The sequence below is a fragment of the Pistacia vera genome, unplaced genomic scaffold, assembly GCF_008641045.1.
Source record: "Pistacia vera cultivar Batoury unplaced genomic scaffold, PisVer_v2 Contig712, whole genome shotgun sequence".
Classification (NCBI taxonomy): Eukaryota; Viridiplantae; Streptophyta; class Magnoliopsida; order Sapindales; family Anacardiaceae; genus Pistacia; species Pistacia vera.
The window spans coordinates 67859-89829 of record NW_022196571.1 but is presented as its reverse complement, the minus strand read 5'-3'; the positions used below and the strand labels follow the sequence as shown (position 1 = coordinate 89829).

Below are 21971 nucleotides of genomic sequence, written 5' to 3'. Positions count from 1 at the left end.
TGGATGTAAGCATGACTTTGCCAAACCACATAAATTTGGTGTTCTTTCATGTGAGTATGTGATTGTCTTGTTGCCTCCTTGATCTTTCATACCTCATATATCCTATGCAAGTCTTATTTTCTAAACAAAGTATGCAGTCATTTGAGCTATGCTAAAGTCATTGCAGTTTATATAATGCAACAGGTGTTGAACCAATAAGATTTTGGCGCCAACTTGCCTTCACTCACCTAGAAATGGTAAGGCAATTGATACACTCAAGCTGATTTCATCAAGTTTGAAGCTGGAAATGTTGTGATCATCATAATAGAGTTAGAAAAACAGAGAATATGATGCTTAATGTCTTACATTTGAGCTGATAATTTTTCCCCTAACCAGTAATTGATAGTACTAAATGCATAGTAATATCAACTATCCAATTGACATACAATAAAGTAGGCATACACTATACATAACAATTAATTAGTACTCGTATAGTTTTCATACAAAGTTATTTTCATATGAACCTCGTCGCAAACAGTTCCTATAGTTTTAGTTATGTTGGATTGTTGATGATAACAGATGGGATCATTTCTTGGCTACTTTCAACACCATTCAAACAGGCTGGCTTTGCAGCTCCATAGTAAAAGAAAGCCATCATTTTAGATAACTCATCTGCAGTTCGAATTGCTGAACAACCAATAAAACATAAGTTTAGATCACAATTAGTATTATAACGACCTAGAAAAGACTAGAGACTTTTTTAATAAGGAAATTAACCTTTCTCTCTGTATAAGATCTTTCCAGCTTTAGTGAATATAACCTCTGGGAAGATGGACACTTGTAGAGCAGAAACCAATTCGTGCTCGACATTAGCATCAACTGCAACACACTGTTTGATATAATAATGTTACATAAGAGAATGCAAACAAATGAAGAAAAATAAGAATTAGAAGTAGTTTTGCTATTACTAACTCTTGGTGAAGGTAGCCGACAATTCCAGATGATGTGCACAGCTTTCTCTATTTCGTCCCGAATTTTTTTGTTTTCCTTTGGTCTGAAGAGAATCAAATCAATTTCCGAATGAGAACATAACAGAAACGAGCACAGTAGAGATGCAAGAATTAAACAATTTTGTACAACTATGGGGATCAAATTACCTCATGGTCTATATATATATTTTTTTAAAGAATGGAGATGGGTCATAGCCCAAATCTAATTTTTGATCTCCTACCCTACCCCCATACAAACTTGGGTGGCCAACCAAAAAAAGGGGCTGGTAAACCACCAGGCTGAGCCCCTAGGGGCAATTACCTCACGGTCTAGTGTATCAGTAACTTAAATGAGTTTAAAAACAAAAATAAAACATATAAAAAACAAGAACTAACCTTTTATACCGATTATGTACAAGAACAATTAAAGGACTAATGTCTTTGAACACAATCTCTTCCCATTCTACAGTCTTGATATCTTTGATTGGGCGGATATAATTGTCATCTTGCCATACTATTTCGTTCTCACTATCATAATTCTCATCATCATCATCCTTCTTCACATTCTTGATGGTAATCTTGTCAAAAAATTGACCGAGACTGAAACCCCAGCCATCAGCATCTTCAGGCCAATCAGGATCATCCTCTTCCACCACAAGGGGGTAATCAGCTAGCAGCTTCTTCAACTTCTTCTTCTTTTCAATAGGGTCTATCTCCTCCTTAACATCAGGACACCGATCAATCACTTCTCTGATCTTTCTCCTCCATTCAAGTCTCTCTTCAGGATCCATAAATGGGCCGTCATCCACATTATTTGTCATCGAGGAATCATCATCATCGTCTGCATCACTTGATTCTCCTCCTCCTTTCCTTCCAAGTTTTTCTACCAAAGATCTTACTGCTGTACTTCTTCTGAAACTACCTGTCTGCCCTTTTCAGATAATTAAATTCCACAACAATGTACATAAATATAAACATATATTCACACTTATATAAAGACAAAATATATGAAAATTTTAAAATATTAGGGATGCTCACCATGAATTGGTGAAAAACAACACACCCTTGGAGACAATTTAAGAGAGTTTGATATGAGACCAGTACACTCCATCTTTGGGGAAGAATCCCGAGTGTCACTTTGGCATTGAATTTTACCAGCAAATGAAGGAGAATTTTTTAATCTATTCTCCATTAAAGGTGGATATAAACACAGGAAACTCGTTTTATACTGTAGCGCCATTTCACTACACTGTCCTATTGATTACAAAATGAAACTATAAAACATCAAACAGACATATATAAGCAAGGAACAAAATATTTTCAAAAAGAAAATAAGACGAAGAACAATCAAAATATATCATTTATTCTTAAAAAGAAACCTATCATCCGAGAAATGGGGGCTGATTCAACGTTCAATTATGGTTGCCACTAAAGTGAAAAAAAGCAACCTATCAATATAGTAAATTTAATCAAACCACATTCAACTAGAAAATAGAACCCAATAGCCATTTATTCCCATATCTAAAACTCAATAATGAGTCAAAGAATCGTAAACATTTTCATATAAGACTAGTGGAAATCTAAATCATCTGAGAAATGGGGATTAATTTCAAGCTTAAACTATGGCTGCCCTGAAGAGAAAACAAGAAACCCATCAAAGAAAAAAGTTGTTGAACCCATGTTTAATTAGCAAGTAAATTCAAATAACAAGTTTAACTTTTAAGCTGAAAATAGTTCAACTTTCCAACTAATTTACCTCAAGAAACAATTTTGAGCAAGTTAACATCAACATAATTGCATAAAGATTGATTTCCCCAAAAGGGTATTGAATTAATCAAGAATAAACCAACTCTGTTCTGACACTCACCAGTATAAAACTCTTATGCTCTGTTGAGCGGTTTCAAAGAATTACAAGAAACAAGCAACTGAGAAAAACTAAAGAAAACAACGAAATTGAGATGATAAGAGAAAAGAAGAGAAATGACTCACCACCCTCTTCTTCTTCTTCTTTTATCTGCTGAAAACTCTCACTAAACCCATTCAACTAAAACAAGGCTAAGCCGCTCTGTTTTTGGATAGGGTTAGTGAGTGTGTGTCCATTCAAGTATTTACTATTTAGTACCAAATAACTATTTGAACCCGACCCGACCCGCCAAATAACTGAATTCCGAACTCATCCGTTAAGAGATTTTATAAAAGATTATGCGATTTCTTAAAAATCTACAGAATATTTTTAGATTTTAATATTTTTTTATTTACTTTTGGATTTCCTTCATTTATATTCTTATAGTGTCACATGTACATGTAATAGTGTCACATAAACCATCAAACTTGTGACCGGATGATAAGACTTTAATCACCTGAATGAATACCGAGAGGTTTTGTGTTCGAATCCCTGTAATAATCCATTGAACTTATACAGTGTTTAATCAATCCCGGGATTCAACCTCGATAATTAAAAAAAAAAAAAAAAAGTGTTAGTGATACAGTTCTTTGATTATCATATCATATATCTATTATATAGAAGAATTTGTATTAAAAGTTTTAAATTATTATAGAGAAGATAAAAATTCTCAATCACATATAATCAATAAAATACATGTTGTAACTTGTAATTAGATCCTTCAGAACTCTTCAGAGGTCAAGTCAGATTCACAGACAATCCAATTCAATCAGATAAGGAGTCAGGAGACAAGCATTTACATTGTCCAAGTTAACTTGCTTCAAGTATGACAGAACTTCAATATGGAAAAATTATGTCCTGCATTCATACTCTTCAGCTACTCAGAACCCTCCCTTTACAAACAAGAATAAGAAAGGAACAGGAGAGCAGCGCATTAAACTTTTACAAAATAACCCCAGTTAGACCTATCCACAAGAACATGATATACAGAAAACCAAATGGGGTAAACGTAATTCAACTAATGATCCTAAAAAATGAAGTTAAGGCGTACATGGCAAGTCAAATATCTTGGATTAATGGGAAGTTAATGACGGAAGAAGCCAAGTAAAGAATCCAAGATTTTTTTGTCCCTTCAATCTTTGCAATGAGTATTCTACCATCATATTCCAGAGGTCCCCAACTGTCCATTCATGTGAAAGAATCCACTGTGTCACCTATATTCCAATGTCAAACGGATTCTTATCACTACACTAGACATATATATTCAGCAAATTAAGATCATGCACTGAGAGAAAGAATGTAGTAGGCCTCATGACATGATGGTATATAACATATAAGCACTTGAATTTGCCTTGCAGCAAAAATTTTAGAAACATTGGCCAGATGATGGTGTAAAAATGAGAGATGAAGAAATTGCAATAACGAGAACAAGATAAATACCTGACCCAGGTTCTGTAATGCCTCCATGCCAAATGTATAGTATGACATAAAAGGTCTTAATGCCTGAAAAAATATTAATTTTTTTCTACATATTAATGCCAAAAGAAAACAAGAAACGAGCTAGGAGAAACACACCCAAACAAATAGAAACTTCCCAACAAAAATTAAAACACACCCAAAAAAGTAGAAACTTCCCAACAAAAATTAAGGTTTGGTCTACTACCCCTTCCATCCAACACAAAATATATATGTATGAATATATAAGAAAATTTCATGAACTACTATCAACTCTCACGTACAAGAATTAACTCTTGCTAATGAGAATTCAAATCTGCAACTAAAAAAATTCAAGAAGTCTGTAGGAGAGACGAACTAATATATATATATATATATATATATATATATATATNTTTTTTTTTTTTTTTTTGGTTGGATCGTGCATCAAATGAAAACAGAAGAAGAACATTCCTAGTTCTGCAAATTTGTTAGAAGTGGGGGTTGAAAGGATAGTATTTTAAAGCTTTTAACTTTATAACCCTTCAAATGACTGATATTTCTAAATATTGATTTATATAATATTATGACTATGAGGTACTAGTGACTCAATATTTTTTTCTCCTAAGCTTGCCATTCACATCCCCAGCAATGGGTACTGCTACGGAAAATCACATTCTCGTTGCAAGGATGAGATTATCATAACTTACCTGAATAGTCCACAAAAAAAATTAGAAAAATATCATCCTTATAACTAATATTTAATGGAACATCTGAATTATGATATCAAGTAATCAGTGATAATATGGACATATGAAACAATGTAAAATCAATTGGAATACAACATATATACATATACACATGCATTCCTCTTTATCACATAGACTTAAATTAACAAATATTTGTGATTATATCAATAATTTTCTTATACATTTATTACATGAACACAAACCAAATTTACATAAAGGGACTTAAATAACATTACTCGTTTTGAACTAGTTTGCCCAACTTAGGTTTTGGATAAAGTTTTGTGTTGGGCCTGACCGAACCGAGTTAAAGCCCAGATGTGAAATTTTAGAGTAGAGTTATTGGCACCCCACTAATGAACTTAAAAAACATCATTCTAATTTCTTAATACATCCCATTTCAAACTTCAAAGTAAATTAAATATGTTTCTTATTACCCTTCATAAATTCTATAAATGGCCTTTCCATTTTTTTTTTAAAATTTTAAAAGAGTTAAAATTTTCATTCTTTTCACATATTTTATATACCCCCCACTATCATTATTCCTAACCAAAATTTTAGATTATTAAATTGAAGGTTCATAAAAAGCTGATTTTTTTTTTTCAAATATTCCCAAGAACATAATAGAATTAAACAACACAAAAAATATAAAGTTTAAAATAGCTACCAATACTTTGAAAAAAAAAAAACAATAAATTTATATGTAACTACAAACAATCTCATATTCCAAATCCTTTTTTTATTATTCATTCTCATACCAAAAAAATAAAAATAAAAATAGGGTTTATAAGATAATAGTAGAGTGTAAAAAGTAAAGGTAAAGGATAAGAAATTAAAGTTAATTTTAATAATTTAATATATGAATAAATTTGTCCTTATAAAATTCAATAAAAAGTGGGGTTTCTTGAATCCATTAGTGGGGTGCACCAGGTTATTCTATCGATGATCTAACGGTGATTTTTGCTTGGGTTTTGCTCAAATTTCAGAATTTTGTTGTTAATGGAAAGATCTTCACATCCAATGTCCAGTTTCCTGATAACCATTATTATTGTGGAGTTTTTCCTCAAGAAAGACAGTTAAATAAAAGAGTTTGAGTTGCAGAATTTCAATCCATCTATCCTTTAATTTGAGGATCGAAAGGTCATCTCTAGTATAATCAACCTGATATTTGGTTAGGACGTCGAGGACGTTTGGAGTTATACAGCTTGTAGTTCGAATGCTTTGCTGGTGATTTTACTCAATCTCTTTATAACACTTTTGTGTATTTCACTTTGTTAGAGTTGCAATAAATCTCTCAATTTGTTGAAATATTTTTGGTGGATTGTGGCTATTGTGATTACTTATTATTATAGTGAATTTAAATGGATCATTATATCCCGTGGTTTTTTAATCTCTTCACATTGAAGAGGTTTTTTGACGCAAATTGCTTGTGCTCCTTGTGAATTTTGATTATTGTTTTCAGACATATTTGTTCAAGGTTTTGCTTCTCACATATTCATTCAAGTAGAAAAGGTTTTGTTAGTGCCTTCTTATCATTCAATATACACTCATTTATTCTAATTTGAATACATGAGAGTTTACATAAGATTCAGTATATTTAGTATTATTAATATATATCTGATCCAAAGCCAATTCTTGCTTTGTTTTCTCATACTTTCATGTGCAAGTCTTGCTTTTAAGGATTATTAATATGTAAAGTTGATTAAGTTTGTAGAGGTTATACAAGAAGTTTTGGAATCCAATTTTGCTCATGAATTTAAATCTATGAATTTAAAAAAACTGTAATTTATATTTCGTGGAGACTTCATGATCACGTTTTATACCTTTTACTTAGGAAGAAAAATATAATAAACAACTTAAACTAGTACCCTATCAAAGATGTTGGGTATTCGGTTAACACACTTTGATGTTTAAGTACCTATTTTAAGGTGTAGCGGAATATTACTAAGTTGATTAAACAATTCTAATTTGAACACATCAAACATAAGTGCGGAAAATAAAGAACATAGCCATATATATGGTTCGACTAAATCTACTTTTAGCCTACATCCATGGGACTTTGTCTAGATCGAAGCAATCTACTAAGTTAAAAACACATTACAAGATATAGTTCAAAGCTGATCTAAGTTACAGTAAAAAGAACTCTTCTGTTCAACTTTACACTTAACACCACATTCTGAATTGTTAACATGTAGCAACTTCTTCGGATCTACTTCAAGCTAGGAACACACCTGTGAACAGCTTGTAAACCACCAAGCTTCAATTGCTGAAACAACGCACCAACATCAGTAAAGGAACCACGTTCCAAGAGCCATCAAGTCAATGTTTGATATGGTGAGGTTTTGGCACTAATGGAGAAAGAACCTTGAAACTTTAAGAGAAATAATACCCTAAGAAATTTAGAGTACGGAATGAAAAAAAAACAAATGTTCAAAAAGGTTAGGTTCATTTAGGCAAGAAGAAGATATATATAATGAAGAGTTTCTTGCTCAGCAATGAAGTGTCACAGCAGCCAACAAGGAGTTGACCCATTGTTTGTCCAAATAAGAAAAATATTCATTTTTTGGTTTGGACCACAAAGCAAATCAAGAAACGTTACTTCATTCCTTAGGACCACCCAATAGCGGATCCAGAAATTTATGCTAGGGTGGGCCAATGTAAAAGTAATTATACATTAATACTTTCGTCCATTAATATTTTTGTTAGGGTGGGCCAAAATATATAAATTATACATATTAATATTTAAAAAATAAAAATTAAGTGCCCACCCAAAAAGTGGCTGGATCTGCCCCTAGGACCACCTAAGCATTTTGTGACATATGTAAAGAGGTTCTAAAAAGTAAGAGACAAAGATAAACAATATCTTTCCAATTTTATCAGACATGTAACTTATGTTGAGTTTCAAAAAATCTGAAACGAGAGTGTAAACATAGACCGTTGTGCACACACATGTGAAACGAAACAAGCCAAGACAGAAGTCTAGCAAATAGTATACACTGAGAACTGGCGTGCACACACATAAAATATGAAACAAGTCAAATAAGAGAATTGATAGTCAGTGCACACAAAACTTTTGTATACACACATAATTTATAAGTTTGACAAAAATGAATATTCTACAAAAGACAGAAATTTGTTGATTAGATAAGAAATTTCAGGAGTTAATGGGAAGAGTAGAAAATTCTAAAAGGCAGGCTTTGTGACGTTTTATTCAAGAACTTGCACTTAAGATCGATAGTCAGCAGTCAGCAGTCCTTGTTCATTGAATATGGATAAGATGTTGAGCACTTTTCTACTCATTAACTCTACTTAGTATTAATTAAGTAATTAATATTGCTTTAGTCCACAGGTTATCATCTAACAGACTTGAGAAGCCCGTTAGTTATTTTTTTTTTTTTTTTACCACCTTGCAACGTCTCAACCATTAGATTGCAAAAAATCAACGGCTGAAAATTTGTATTAAAAATTGAAGTCAACTTGTAAATTGATATGATTGACCTTCATAATTAAGTCAATGACTTGATTATTTGTTTGTTGATTCTATTGTTAAATGAATTTACATATATGTAATACAATCACTGTTGGTATTGATGAACTTGTTTTTCTACAAATTTAAATTGAAACTTCTCTCTTGCGATGCTTTCTTGGTGCTTAGCCTTAGCGAAATTTTATGGCTTGACGATGCCATTACTTGTTTAGCGTAATGTACTCGAAGAAAAGTTAAAACATAAAAATTTCATGCGTCTACATATATTAAAGTCGAACTTTAGTTAGTTGGCAATACACAATTAAAAGAAAATTTTATATAGATTTAAGCATAATAGTTTTGGTTAATTTTTTTCCTTTAAGTATAGATGACGGTCACCTCATAAGTCTAAGTAATATTATTGAAATATATGCAAGAACACTCCTTAATTTATAAATATACATTGAAAACAAGAAAAAAAATTTAAAGAACTATATCATACTACGAAACATTTAGAAGACAACTTATAATATCCGTTTATTCCATTTATTTCGTTCGAGTTACATAAACTCCAACAGATACGTACTCAATAAGTTGTTTTATAAAACAAACTCTTTTGAAACAGTACTTGTTTCATCACCAACTTATATAATTAACTATAAAATTTCTGAAATTAAGCATCTAGCATGACAGATTTGGCCAGGATCAACACCGAACTTCTTCCAATAATCTCTGTAATATCCGATACGAGCGTTAACCTATCAGGTTGCTTGCCACCGCATTCAAGAGCGCCGTTAATTTTCTGAATTGTAAGCTCCAAAGCCCTGGTTCATAACTGAGTGAACGTGTTCATCCAACCACAAGGCAGCCTTGAAGGAGACAGCAGTCATTGGACACTGTTTCGGAGCTTTGAGTCCTCGATCCGACAGCTTTTCCCGAAGCTACGACGTTGAGTGTAGTTCCGGGTGGAGCTGCATTGGTCCACGGCCGTAGTATTCTTTCCGGCGACACATGGATACTGTTTGTTTGATGGTCACAGTAGGCATTTGACTTGTCAATTTCTTCAGGTGTCATAGACAGTCTGCAATATGGAGGATGAAGTCATATAATTTATGTCGTTTAGAAAACTCATATAATCAGCTGTTCTTCGGATCAAATCTTGCTCGCACCAAGTTGGACGATTTGCTCATGTGATAGTGTCTTTTCATGGAAAAAGGAAGAATAGCAACCAATTAAAGAGAAGAAACAAACTTACGTCCAGTTTCATGAGTAACATGAGCAAAAAAATGCAGCATCTCACGCTTGGATTCAACAGCGGAGCCTAGACCAATTTAGGAAACGAACTGGCAGCCTTAAGAAATCCTATCTCTGTGTAGAAGCTCTTTCCAGCACAGCTTGCCGCAGCTTATTCTTTATCCCATCAAAAAATCCCGGTGTAACATACTAGCTACATTTTGAGAATCACATTTTGGGAATAATGGCAAAGCAAATATTCCCAATAGAGCAAATGTGAGTAAATCTTTTCTCATGTTGAGATCCATCAGTTTATTGAGAGAGGTTATTTGAGTATTAATGAGAAAGAGAGAAGGATTTTTGAGTGTGAAAATTTAGTGGAGAGGCCATAGCTATTTATAGATTGTTGAGGAGTTTACCGGCGTCAAAAAGGCGTTGGACTTGTCAAAGAAAACATTAAGATTAGGGCGTGTTGTTATTGATGTTGAAGTAATGATTATATCTTTAAAGTCTTGATCAATTCTACAATTCGTCCTCGATTAGTGGCGTAAGTTGTTGCACAGGCAACGACAGATCTATTATAAAAATTATGTCACATGCACATATGATTATCTATCAACATAACACAATATGAATACATAACTCTTATTATATCATAGAATACAAAATATTATTTTTGATATAGTTTTTATTCTTTGTTCCAGGTCAGTTTCATAAAATCTTTTTTATTCATATGTATATCTGATGATTAAGAACTAGAACTTCTTTGCGTTTATAATGTTATCAATCAAATATGTACACTTCTTCTACAACATATAATTAAACTAATGTGTTATGGTATGGTTACTAAAATAAATAAATAAAAAATATGATACGTCTACATTTACAAGGTTGCCAGGTTGTATAAATAACATTATTCTATAATTCCGTGATCAGTAATAAAGCAATAATATATTAGTTGATTAAGTTTTTGAAAGGTTCCATGGGAGGTTTTGGAATCAAATTTTGATCTCATCAAATTAAAATTTATATTTAAAAAAATGTAAAACTTCATGGTCACGTTTTATCAATAAGATAAAAATTTCAGAGTTACTGAAGAGCAGAAATTTCAACAGGCAGATTTTAGTGAACGTTTTTCTGTAAGAAATTGATGCTAAGTGGACACTGTCAACAGTTCTAATCATTGAATACAGATAAGATATATTGACCTGGGTCGTCTATCATTAATTATACTCCTTATTATTAATAATTAACATTACTTTAGTCATCAGTTACCAATATTTATGACATTCATGCCACAAAAATTGATTTAGTCAAGTCTGTAAAGAAATTATTTTTTTGTATATATAATTAATCACAACATTATCAAATAAATTTTTGTCTAAATCAAAAATAAAAAATAATAAAAACTAATAATAGATGTATATTAGAACTTGTAAGTATACGTTTTTAATATACTTGTAAAATTAAACCATAAATTTTAAAAAGAAATCAAATATCTTCGTATTGAAATAAACTCGTGGAATTTTTTTTTTTTTTTCATAAATTAAGTTTTTCAAGTGAAGTTATAAATGTTCTATATCAATCTCATTGTTTTCCAGTTGGCCTATTTAATATTTACTATATAGCTTTGTAATTGTCTGCACTTCATTTGTCAACCCAAAAATAAGGCATTCGTCATGAATCTAAGCATCAATGCAAAAATAAGGCATTCGTGCATAATCTAAACTATTCACCCATATAGAGCATGCTTAATTCTCAAGGTCACGAACTATCTTTAAGCTTAATGGATTAAGGTGACTTTCATGCGACTCGAATACAAAACTCTCTAAGTATAACTAGTCTAATAAACAAGGGTTTTCTCTAATCACAATAGAGAGGAAAAAAATTAATATTCAACAAAGAAAAGGGTTAATAATTCCAAGTCAGCGATGTCGAAAATTATTTGTTTTTAACAATAAATTTCCTAATTGAGTGACCCTATTTAATCCATTATAAATTATAGAAATTTCTAAACTATTACTTCTCTTACTCGACACCCCTAGGTTTGTGAAATTCATCACCGACCACATGTTTCATAAAATACGGCAACACCCCCAAGCGTTTTTTATTATATAATTGAGTTCAGATTTTGTTATATGTATCATAATTAGAAGTACTGAATCATATACAAATACTCTTTTAGAAAATAAAACTACTGAAAATAAGAAGAAAAAACATATAATGCAAATTAAGCTCAACACTTTGAGAAACAATTCTATATGGCTTCCAACTTTATAATTTCTCTTTGTTTCATTTATTTCATTCGAGTTACTCCCACAGTTTTTTTCTCAAACAATTTATATGATAAAACAATACATTATTTCATCACCAAGCTTATAATATAAACTCTAAAGTTCTGAAATTTAATCATCAGCATGACAATTCTGATCAGGATCAACACCGAATTTCTTGCAAGAATCAGAGTAATATCCAGTACGAGCGTTAACCTTATCAGGTGCTTGCCACCGCATTCGTCCAGCTGTCAAAGTTCTTAATAGTAAACTATATATATGTCTTAACTCTTCCTAACATATTATGGATTAATATTTTATAAGTTGATGGACTTTATATATACTCATTTACTCTATTTGAATACATGAGGTTTATATAGATTTGTATGAGAGTTTATTTAAGATTTTTTATATTTAGTATTATTATAATATGATGAGCCAATTCATAGCATATATTATTGGATATATTTAAGTATCAGGGTTAGTAATATTGCAATATATCTAAAAACACTCCCAATTTATAAATAACTATTGAAAAAAAAAAAAATTAAAGAACTTTATTATACTTAAATTTATAATTCTCTTTATTTCATTTATTTCGTACGAGTTACATAAACTCCAACAGATTTGTACTCAGGTAAATTGTTTAATAAAACAACTCTTTATGAAACAAGTACTTATTTCTCACCAACTTAATATAACGATAAAAGCTCTGAAAATTAAGCATCTGCAGACTGGTTCTGGCCAGGATCAACACCGAACTGCTGCAATAATCAGTGTAATATCCGATACGAGCGTTAACCTTGTCGGGTTGCTTGCCACCACATTCAGAGCGCCGTTAATTTTCTGAATTGTGCCCCAAGCCCTGGTTCATACTGAGTGAACGTTGGTCATCCAAACCACAAGGCAGCCTTGAAGGAGACGCAGGGTCATTGGACACTGTTTCGGGAGCGTTGAGTCCATCGAATCCGACAGCTTTTCCGCAAGCTCCGTAGTTTTAGTTCCAGGTGATCTGCAATGGTCCACGGCCGTAGTATTTCTTTCCCGACACATGGATACTCTGTGTTGATTGTCACAGTAGGCATTTGACTTGTCAATCTCTCAGTGTAGCATAAATCTGCAAAATTAATGGAGTTGAATCAATGGAGGATGAGTCACATATTTTTTGTCGTTAGAAACTCTATAATTCCAGAGTTTGAAGTCCAACTGTCTGCACCTGAAATTCTTTTTAAATATTGAATATATAGAAGCAACATAACCTTATAATAAAACTGCCTACTAATTGATTATGCAATTTTGCGAGCTAAAGTCTTTCATATCAAAGCTAAATATATTAACAAAAATACAAACATGTGTAGTGTCTTTTCATGGAAAAAAGAAAAGATGCAACCAATTAAAAGAGAGAAACAAAACTACGTCAGTTTCGAGAGTAACATGAGCAAAAAATGCAGCAATCTCACGCTTGGATTCATCAGCGGTGCTGCTCCAAATGAGGAAACGAATTGGCGCACTAATAAATCCATCTCTTGTGTAAGCTCTTCCAGCACAGCTGCATCAGCTTGATTCTTTATCCCATCAAAAAATTCAGCTGTAACAATACTAGCTACATTTTGAGACATCGCATTTGGGGATAATGGCCAAGCAAATATCCCCAATAAGCAAATGTGAGTAAATCTTTTCTCATGTTGAGAGCCATTAGTTTTGAGAGAGGTTGTTTGAGTGATTAATGAGAAAGAGAGAAGGGATTTTTTATGTAGTGAAATTTGTGAGAGGGCATAACTATTTATAGGTGTTGGGGCAGTTTACGGGTCAGAATGTTGATGGACTTTTCAAATAAAACTTTAAAATTAGGGACGCGTTATTATTGATGTTGATGTTGAAGTATGATTTAATCATCTTGAAAAGTCTTGATCAATATCTACAATTCACCCTCGATTAGTGGAGTAAAATTGATATCTTTAAAAGATATGCTCCACGTAAACATATATGAGTTTTAGTAAATATACAAACTATTAAATGCACTACAAATTTACGTGATAACTCTTTGATTTATATATCAGGCAACTGATATATATTTATGGAGCTTTTTTAAATGAATTTTTTATTTGTATCCCGTCAGTTTGTCTTATCTGATGATTAAAGAATTCTTGCTTTGCGTTTCTTATAGTTTTATCAAATAGATTATATACATATTTCTTAACAATTCATGATACAAATTAATGTGTTATCGTATAATTAGTTGATTTAAAATTAAGAATTAAAGTAAATGATACATATAATATATCTAGGTTGCCACATCGTCAATTTATAAGATATAACTTGTATAAATAAGGTTATTCTATGATTCGTTGTCGAGGAGTGAGTAATCTATTCATTTGATTAATTTTTATAAGGTTCTACTGGAGATTTTGGAATCAAATTTTGATCTCATCAAATTAAAATTTATATATTAAGAAATGTAACTGACTCTGGTTATATAGTTTCGTAGAAACTTCATGACACGTTTTATAACTTTTATTTAGGAAACAAAAGAATAAATAAATTAAACTAGTTAGTACCTACGAATGTAGAGCCTTATCAATAAAAGAAAGATTTCAGAGTTACTGGAAGAGCAGAAAATTCAACAGGCGGACTTTAGTGAACGTTTTCTTAAGAAATTGCTGCTGTATTGAGCACTTCTACAAGATTTTCTACCTGGGTCGCATCATTATTTAAACTCCGTATTAATTAAGTAATTAATTTACTTTTAGTCAACAGTTACCGATATTTATTGACATTTATTGCCAGAAAATTATTTTTTTTGAAAGTACGTACAAATCAGTAGCTTAAGTCATGTAAAAAATTATTTGTATATATATATATATATACTTATCACATAATTAATCACAAAACACACATTTTTGATGCGGGATTACACGCTAGAATCATGTAGGATGTGTGCGTAATCTTGATGGATTAGTAATAAAAATATAATGGTGAATATGCTAGAATTAATCTGGAACACAAAGAACAAAAGGATTTTTAATATAATTCGATTGCCGTAATGCATTGCCTACGTCACTTTTATGTTATTGAATGTAATTCGATTTACCAAGAGTTGCAATTTGCTTTTCGGGCTTGTTTTTCATCCCTAAACACTATTACAACTGAGTTATATAGTGCCAATTATGTAGTTGAGTTGGAGATAAACTTAAATTCGATTAAGCGAGTAGTTACACGATCATCGGTCTTGATTATGGGATCCATATCGTGAATACTACATGCCAAATGAGGATTTTATCCTCTCCAGATTCCCCCAAAACATATGTCTAAATTAAATAATTAAAAACACATCACATGGATGATGTGCTAACTTAAATATAAATGTGATGTGTTAACTTAAATATAAATTTATAAGAGCATCTCCAATGATACTCTTTATTTTAAAGAATATCTTTATTAATTTTTAAATATAGTGAACAAATTTTTATTCAATCCAATTTTTTTAAATTTAATGAAATGCTTTCTATTTTCAAGAAATAGACTTATAGGAGAGAGAATTAATAAATAAAATAAAATGTATAAAACTTGTAGTTTAATATTAATTAAAATTTGACTCTCTAGATATGGAAGTCAAACTCACTATTTAGTTTATATTTAAAGTATAAAAGTCTGTTGAATTATTGTTTTTATAGATAAAATTTTTATAATAAAGAATTTATGTCTAACAAGTCATTTAGAGATGCTATCGTATTATTAGAATATTGTAAGTACCTTTATTAATATACTTGTAAAAATTAAACCATAAATATTTAAAAAAGACACCAAATGTTTTCGTATAACTAAACAGATGATGATCAAACTATAAATGAATTTTTTCAAGTGAAGTCATAAGCCATAAGATTTCGGTAGATAAGAAGATAAACATTATATAATTATGTGAACCCAAGGCTATATATCCAAGGTTCATTGCATAAGAATATCTAGTTCAATATGATCTTGAAATAAGCACGTTGATTTCTTTTTCTTTTTTTTTTTTTTTCATAAATAACCACTTAATCTAAAAGTTTAAGTTGTGAGGTAAGAGAATTATACGTAAAATTTTACAGTAAAACCTCTTTATAGTTATAATAGTGGGACTAACTAATTTTATTACTATGAAGATATTATAACTTAATGGAGGTGTAGTTACAAAAATTATTGTTTTGATTTCTTATTTTATAATTCATATTTTAGTAATACAGTATTAGAATTTCAATTCATATTTTAGTATTATTAAGATTTCAATTCAACGCTTCAATTGCCTACTTTTGAAATGGATAGAAGATCGTGTCTTGGAACCAGTAAAGATAAGTGTCATTGATGGAACTGTAAATGCAGTTAATGCATAGTTAATTGATATGAAGCCATAGACAATTGTCAATAGTTTTAAGGATTGTAAAATTAGGACCCTCAATATTGATGAATTGCAAGTTACAAATGAAGTGAATAAGGAGAATAAAAGAGTTATTGCAGAATTGAGTGATCAGATTCGACAACTTCAATACACTAATCGAATGGATATTAATATATGTCTAGATTATCCAAATGAGTAACAAATCGTGTATGCTTTAACCAAAGAAGAAATCATTGTTGCAATTAGACAAAAGAAATGAAATAATCTCGAGGATGATAGTACGGAAATATAAAAAATTTTGTGTCATGAAGCTCTAAACATGCTTGAGAAGCTAAAAATATTTTGGCTTCAATGCGAAAGTGTCCATGTTAGCAAGTTATTACGTACTCGCAAGGTAAAAGATATGGTGACAACTCTAAAATATAAATCATTGTTCCAAACAACTTTATATAAATATTTTATTTTATCTTAAACTCTTAATGTAACATAACATATTTTCTTTTGTAATGTACAGATAATTATTACTATGTAATGATAATTTTCTTTAAGATGATAATTGAAAAAATTATAACTTATTATAATATGAAATTTATTCTTATTTATAACTATCCCAAATTAATATTAGAATTTTTTTATGATTACGTAAAGTTTATTTTTATATAAAATATCATCATAAAGAAGTTTTACTGTATAACTTTGAAAAATGTGCTCCACTATCTGGTTTCATATAATCTTGAAATAAACACGTGGATTTTTACTTTCTTAAATAACTATTCGATCTAAAAGTTCAAGCTGTGAGGTCAGAGTCAAAAATTGTCTCTAAGTCCTAAGAAACCATATCCGTATATAACTTTGATTCTTTGAAAAATGTGGCTTAAGTATGACGCCATGTAAGAAATCTGAGTCAAGTCTTCGTCGGCTAATACTAGTTTTAATTTCTCCTGTCTTTTGCCAAATTAACTTAGGTGCGTGTAAAAAAGGTAACTTATTAATAAATTAACTCCTTTTTTTTATTTTCAAGAAGAAAAACGTTATTTTGCTATTATATATTTTTCATTGAGCATAACTTTTTCTCAGTCTTGTCAAGTCTTATAAAATTAAAATTTTATAATTAAAGGTTGTATATTTGTCTTAATATGTTTGGTCTGCAATAATATTGTATATTATAGTGTAACAGATGTATATAAGTTCAAAATTTTTCAGTTTGATCGTGTCGATACTTGATACGTATCTGCTTTTGCGTGTAGATTACGGGGTTGAGGTATAGAGAGATCGATTGAGTTGTCAATCAGAACAACTTGAAGATAAGAAAAGAAAATTCAGGTTTTAGATTTTTGTGTGAAATCAAGACAAATTTCGAGTTTAAAATTCATTCCCTATGAAGCTAGGCAATATATATATATATATAAGTCTATCCTCATAAAGAAGCTTACAAAGTGAAGAAAAAAACAAAAAAAAAAAACAAAAAAAAAAAACGGAAAAAGGGAAAGAGAGAGAGAGATGATGAAGATGAAGGGTGGAGGTTGTCTTTGTATGCCTCCTTTGTAAGATTCTTTGTAAGACTAGCACTGCTGATATATATATATGTGTGTGTGTGTGTGTGTGTGTGTGTGATGCTTCTTTTTACCATAAAATCTGAATAAAAAGATATACACAGTTTTTAAAATATATTTTTTTTTCTCTTTAAACCTTAAAGGAATAAGAAAAATTTATTAATAGAAAGAAAAAAGATTAGATCTATCAGAGGAACGTAATAAGTCTTGTCCCTTAAAAAGCTAAATATTATAAAATGGAAATAAATATGTATGACATACATCATGTATGCAATTATGTGCAGTACCTAGTTGGGGATGTGGTCGGACAAGCTCATGATGTATAGAAATTGTGTCAATAATACCCTGCAATCGTAATATTATACAAAATCAAATTTAGACATACCAATCTTTGAAAATGTTGTAAAGTTAAAAGCATTAAAATGATAAAATGGAGCAATCTACCTAAACAGTCCACATAAGAAAGCTAGGATAAGTATTATCCACGTAAGTTTGGGCCTCTCCCTTCACAAGTTCTAATGAATAGTCATGCTCCTTCAAATAATAGGAGTAAAGGAGATCATGCAGCCCATACCTCACTAGTTCCTCACACTTAGGATCTCCAACGAAAGCAACAACCTCCAACCATTCGACATAAGTTGACTTGGCGCAATCACGAAGTGATCCAAGACCCCTCAAACCAGTCAAAGGATAGGTAGTCTCAACTTGTCAAAGAATGGGATCTCGTACATGCTCACATAATCTAGCACGTCCTAATTGGCTCGTTCATATCCTCTAAGTATCTGAATTTGCACTGAGTTGGGAATGTGATACATGACCCTTATTCTCCATTCATCATTTTTTTTTTTTTAGAATGGATTGGTAGTTGACATTCAAGATGCCACCACCCGGTCGGCTTGGTTCATCTCTTGAACCTCCACTTGTCGAGGGCTCATCATCAGATAGATCATTTGTCTCTTCACTCTCACTCAACTCTTCTTCATTCAACTCGGCTTGGCCTTGCACCTCCTAGCCAGCATGTTGGGCTATATTAACTCCCCAAGGTCCTAAAGATTCACCATCATGCATTATCACATAAGAACTAGCCCTCTCATACTCATCTCCCTCATCCATCACCACACGATCTTGCTCAGCCTAAACAACGCTTGACACTTAGACAAATCCACCAACACTCCAACATGATCACCTACAAAGCTTCACCCCACTTGACCTAGTCTAATTGATCGAATGGTGTCAACCTCAATTCTCCACTTGGTTGAAACTTCTCCACTTGACTCGGTCTGACTAACCAAACGATGTCAATCTCAATTCCCCACTCGGTTGAAGTTTCTCCACGTAGTTGAAAATATTCCTCTCGGCTCAGTCTAACTGATCGAATGATGTCAACCTCAAATCTTCACTCAATTGAAACCTCTACACGACCAAAGCCTCTCAAGCCTAAGCCTTCACTCGAACTAAACCTCATAGCTTGAGATCAAAAAACATTTGACTCGGCCAAGCAAACCGAGACAAGCTAAATGAAGGAACAAGGTATATAGGAGCTATCTTCTTTCCCAAATCCAAAAACCAAAACTCCACAGACACTTTGTGCCCTAAAAATAGCCAAATAGCCAAAACCACTTACAAAACTGTTCTTCACAAAAAATTCATCCCACTCACTTGAAGACACACCTTTTCTAATAAAAATCACACCACAAGCTTCACGTTAGAATTAGATCAAGCTCAATGTATTTCAAAGGAAACCGTAGAGCCTCTAACAAGAAAACCACAAACACTTCCAAAATTTTCCTTAGAACCAACCAATTTCTACCGAAAATATCCTAAGAATCTACTTGAGGATGAAGTAATATTGTGATATAAAGTTTAGGTGCTAGAGTCTAAAAGAGTCTCTATTTTGCAGTTCAGTTCTCTGCTTTAGTGCAGTTTCTATTTGCTTAGTTTTGTAGAAACCTGGGGTGTAATTGTAAGAATGTAAAAGATGGCTTGGGTTATTTTGTAAACTCTAAAGAGTTATGTAAATGGTGCGTTTAGCGACCAATAGTAGTATAAGTGTGTCGCGCGCATTTTCAACTAAGTCAATAAACACTTTTACCGAAAAGTAAAGTTTGTTACAACAACTTTTCTCTTCAACTCTTCTCTGCATTTTTCTTTCATTTCTCTAAGATCTTTCTTGAAATTCTACATGGTATCAGAACCTCAGACACACGTCAATGGAAAATCTGAATCCTGAGTTTTTCAATAACACCTTTAAAGCAGATATGGAGCAGTTTGGAAATGCAAACGCACAAACCCAAGCAACTCAACTTTCACTTCCCACACTAACTGTGAAATTGACTGATAGAAACTACAATTACTAGCATTCGCAAGTCCTACCAGCACTAATATCTCACAAATTGGATGGCTTTGTAACTGGTGAGAATCCTTGTCCTTCAATCTTTAAATTTGAGAAATCAGAAGAAAGTGAAGAATTGATTAAGAAGCCAAACCATATGTGGAAACGAATTGACCAATTCTTGGTGAGTTGGTTGATTTCTTCTATTTCTGAGTCAATGTTTAGACATGTAGGAAAATGCCACAGTGCGTATGAAATTTGGAACACTTTGGAATTACATTTTCAATCCTTTTCAAAGGCAAGAACTTTGTATTTGAGAAACTTGTTACAGACAACTAAAAAGGAGTCACAGAGTATAAATGAATATGTTTTGAGGATGAAGGAATTAAGGGATGAACTAATTGCAAGTGGAGTGAATATTGATGATGAAGAATTACTTTTATATATATTGGATGGTCTTGGACCAGAATATGATGCCGTTGTCGCAAATCTTTAGTCAAACAACAGCCATGCTACACTCCAAGAAGCCCAGTTCCTTTTACATAAACATGAAATGCATTTAGAAAGACAACATGGTGCAATGATGAATTTTCATGAGCATTTATCCTTTGCTTTAATGGCTTCAAGACAAAACCCACCTGAAATAGCTCCAAGTTTAACTTTGAGTTCATTTGGAATGCCTTTACACTATCCCCAAGTGGTGTTCAATCAACTGTTTCAGCTTATCTTGGTGTTGTGCCTCAGCATGTAATGCCTCAACAAATTCAAACCAAATTGGTGAATCTCCAGTACTCCCTCAGTATAGTGCATGAAATCAGATGTTAGGAGCTTTTACTGCTGAACAAAACAAATTCCCTTATAATCCTACCTCACAATTTGTTCTTGGGAGTGTTCCTTTCTTCAACAAAGGAAAAGGACGAGGTAAGGGCTATTTTAAGCCAAGATTGGTGTGTCAAGTGTGCGGTAAAACAGGGCATTCAGCACTGTAATGCTATCATTGTTTCGATCATGATTATCAAGGTTTCATAGTAGCTAATTCTAATTATGAACACACAAGTCACAATCCTCTTTGTTCCTTTTTCACCCTAAAGCCAAATGAACCTGTTCAAGCTCTATTTGCTTCCAACTCTATGTTGCTGAAGAGTGTTCATAACTCAGTTGCTGGATGCCATGATTACTCAGCATATGGCTGTCCCTCGTTGGCTCCACAATATCCTTGTCAAATGTTTGGTCATGGTGGTACTCCATTAACTCCACCGATTACTAGCCCTATGCACTCCACATCACACTTATCTTCATATCATCATTCTTCTAATAAAATACTATATGGTTCAGCCATCAACATTGACCATTCTGGTTTCTCATCTCAGCAAGCTTCTACAAATGGTAGCTCATCTTCAGGAGCTATTGCACAACCTATCGCCACCCCCCAAAACCATTAATGATCAATCATGGTACATCGATTCAAGGGCTTCCAATCACATGACCGCTGACCCCTCAAATATGGTGGTAAAATCCAACTATCTAGGCACCTCTAAGGTACAAGTTGGTAATGGAGACTCATTGCCTATTACACACACAGGTTTGATGTTCATACCCTCATTTGATTCCTATAGGATTCTGAAACTTCAGAACATATTATGTGTTCCTAAGAGAGCTAAAAATCTGCTGAGTATTTCACAAATTAC

At 32.1% G+C, this 21971-nt stretch overlaps 1 protein-coding gene, 1 long non-coding RNA gene and 1 pseudogene across 6 annotated transcripts; all 3 read right to left on the bottom strand.

Moving 5' to 3' along the window:
* Positions 1–263: 263 nt before the first annotated feature.
* On the bottom strand, positions 264–3072 carry LOC116114537 (thioredoxin-like fold domain-containing protein MRL7L, chloroplastic). 5 transcript variants are annotated; one of them, XM_031400685.1, is made up of 6 exons: positions 2958–3072; positions 2007–2222; positions 1365–1899; positions 952–1033; positions 757–868; positions 264–666 (listed from the first exon to the last, which is right to left on the bottom strand). In XM_031400685.1, exons 2-6 carry the CDS (start codon positions 2206–2208, stop codon positions 533–535), a joined length of 1065 nt encoding a protein of 354 aa, XP_031256545.1. In that variant the 5' UTR covers positions 2209–2222; positions 2958–3072; the 3' UTR covers positions 264–532. The 5 variants fall into 5 exon arrangements, with proteins under 5 accessions (XP_031256545.1, XP_031256546.1, XP_031256542.1 ...); XM_031400686.1 differs by having other exon boundaries at positions 2836–2962; XM_031400682.1 differs by lacking the exon at positions 2958–3072 and adding an exon at positions 2348–2754.
* A 466-nt stretch (positions 3073–3538) lies between these two features.
* Positions 3539–4418, bottom strand: LOC116114541. Its single transcript, XR_004125567.1, has 2 exons — positions 4312–4418; positions 3539–4085 (listed from the first exon to the last, which is right to left on the bottom strand). It is a non-coding gene; the product is annotated as an uncharacterized LOC116114541 (long non-coding RNA).
* Positions 4419–9173: 4755 nt separating this feature from the next.
* Positions 9174–10058, bottom strand: LOC116114501 (annotated as a pseudogene).
* Between the last annotated feature and the right edge of the window lie 11913 nt (positions 10059–21971).

What these genes read in the sequence shown, in the direction of transcription:
- LOC116114537 (XM_031400682.1), bottom strand. An exon ending in GTACATAATCGGTATAAAAG is followed by an intron (nt 1,034 to 1,364) that starts GTTAGTTCTTGT and finishes GATTCTCTTCAG; the next exon opens with ACCAAAGGAAAACAAAAAAA. An exon ending in GATCTTATACAGAGAGAAAG is followed by an intron (nt 667 to 756) that starts GTTAATTTCCTT and finishes TTGGTTGTTCAG; the next exon opens with CAATTCGAACTGCAGATGAG.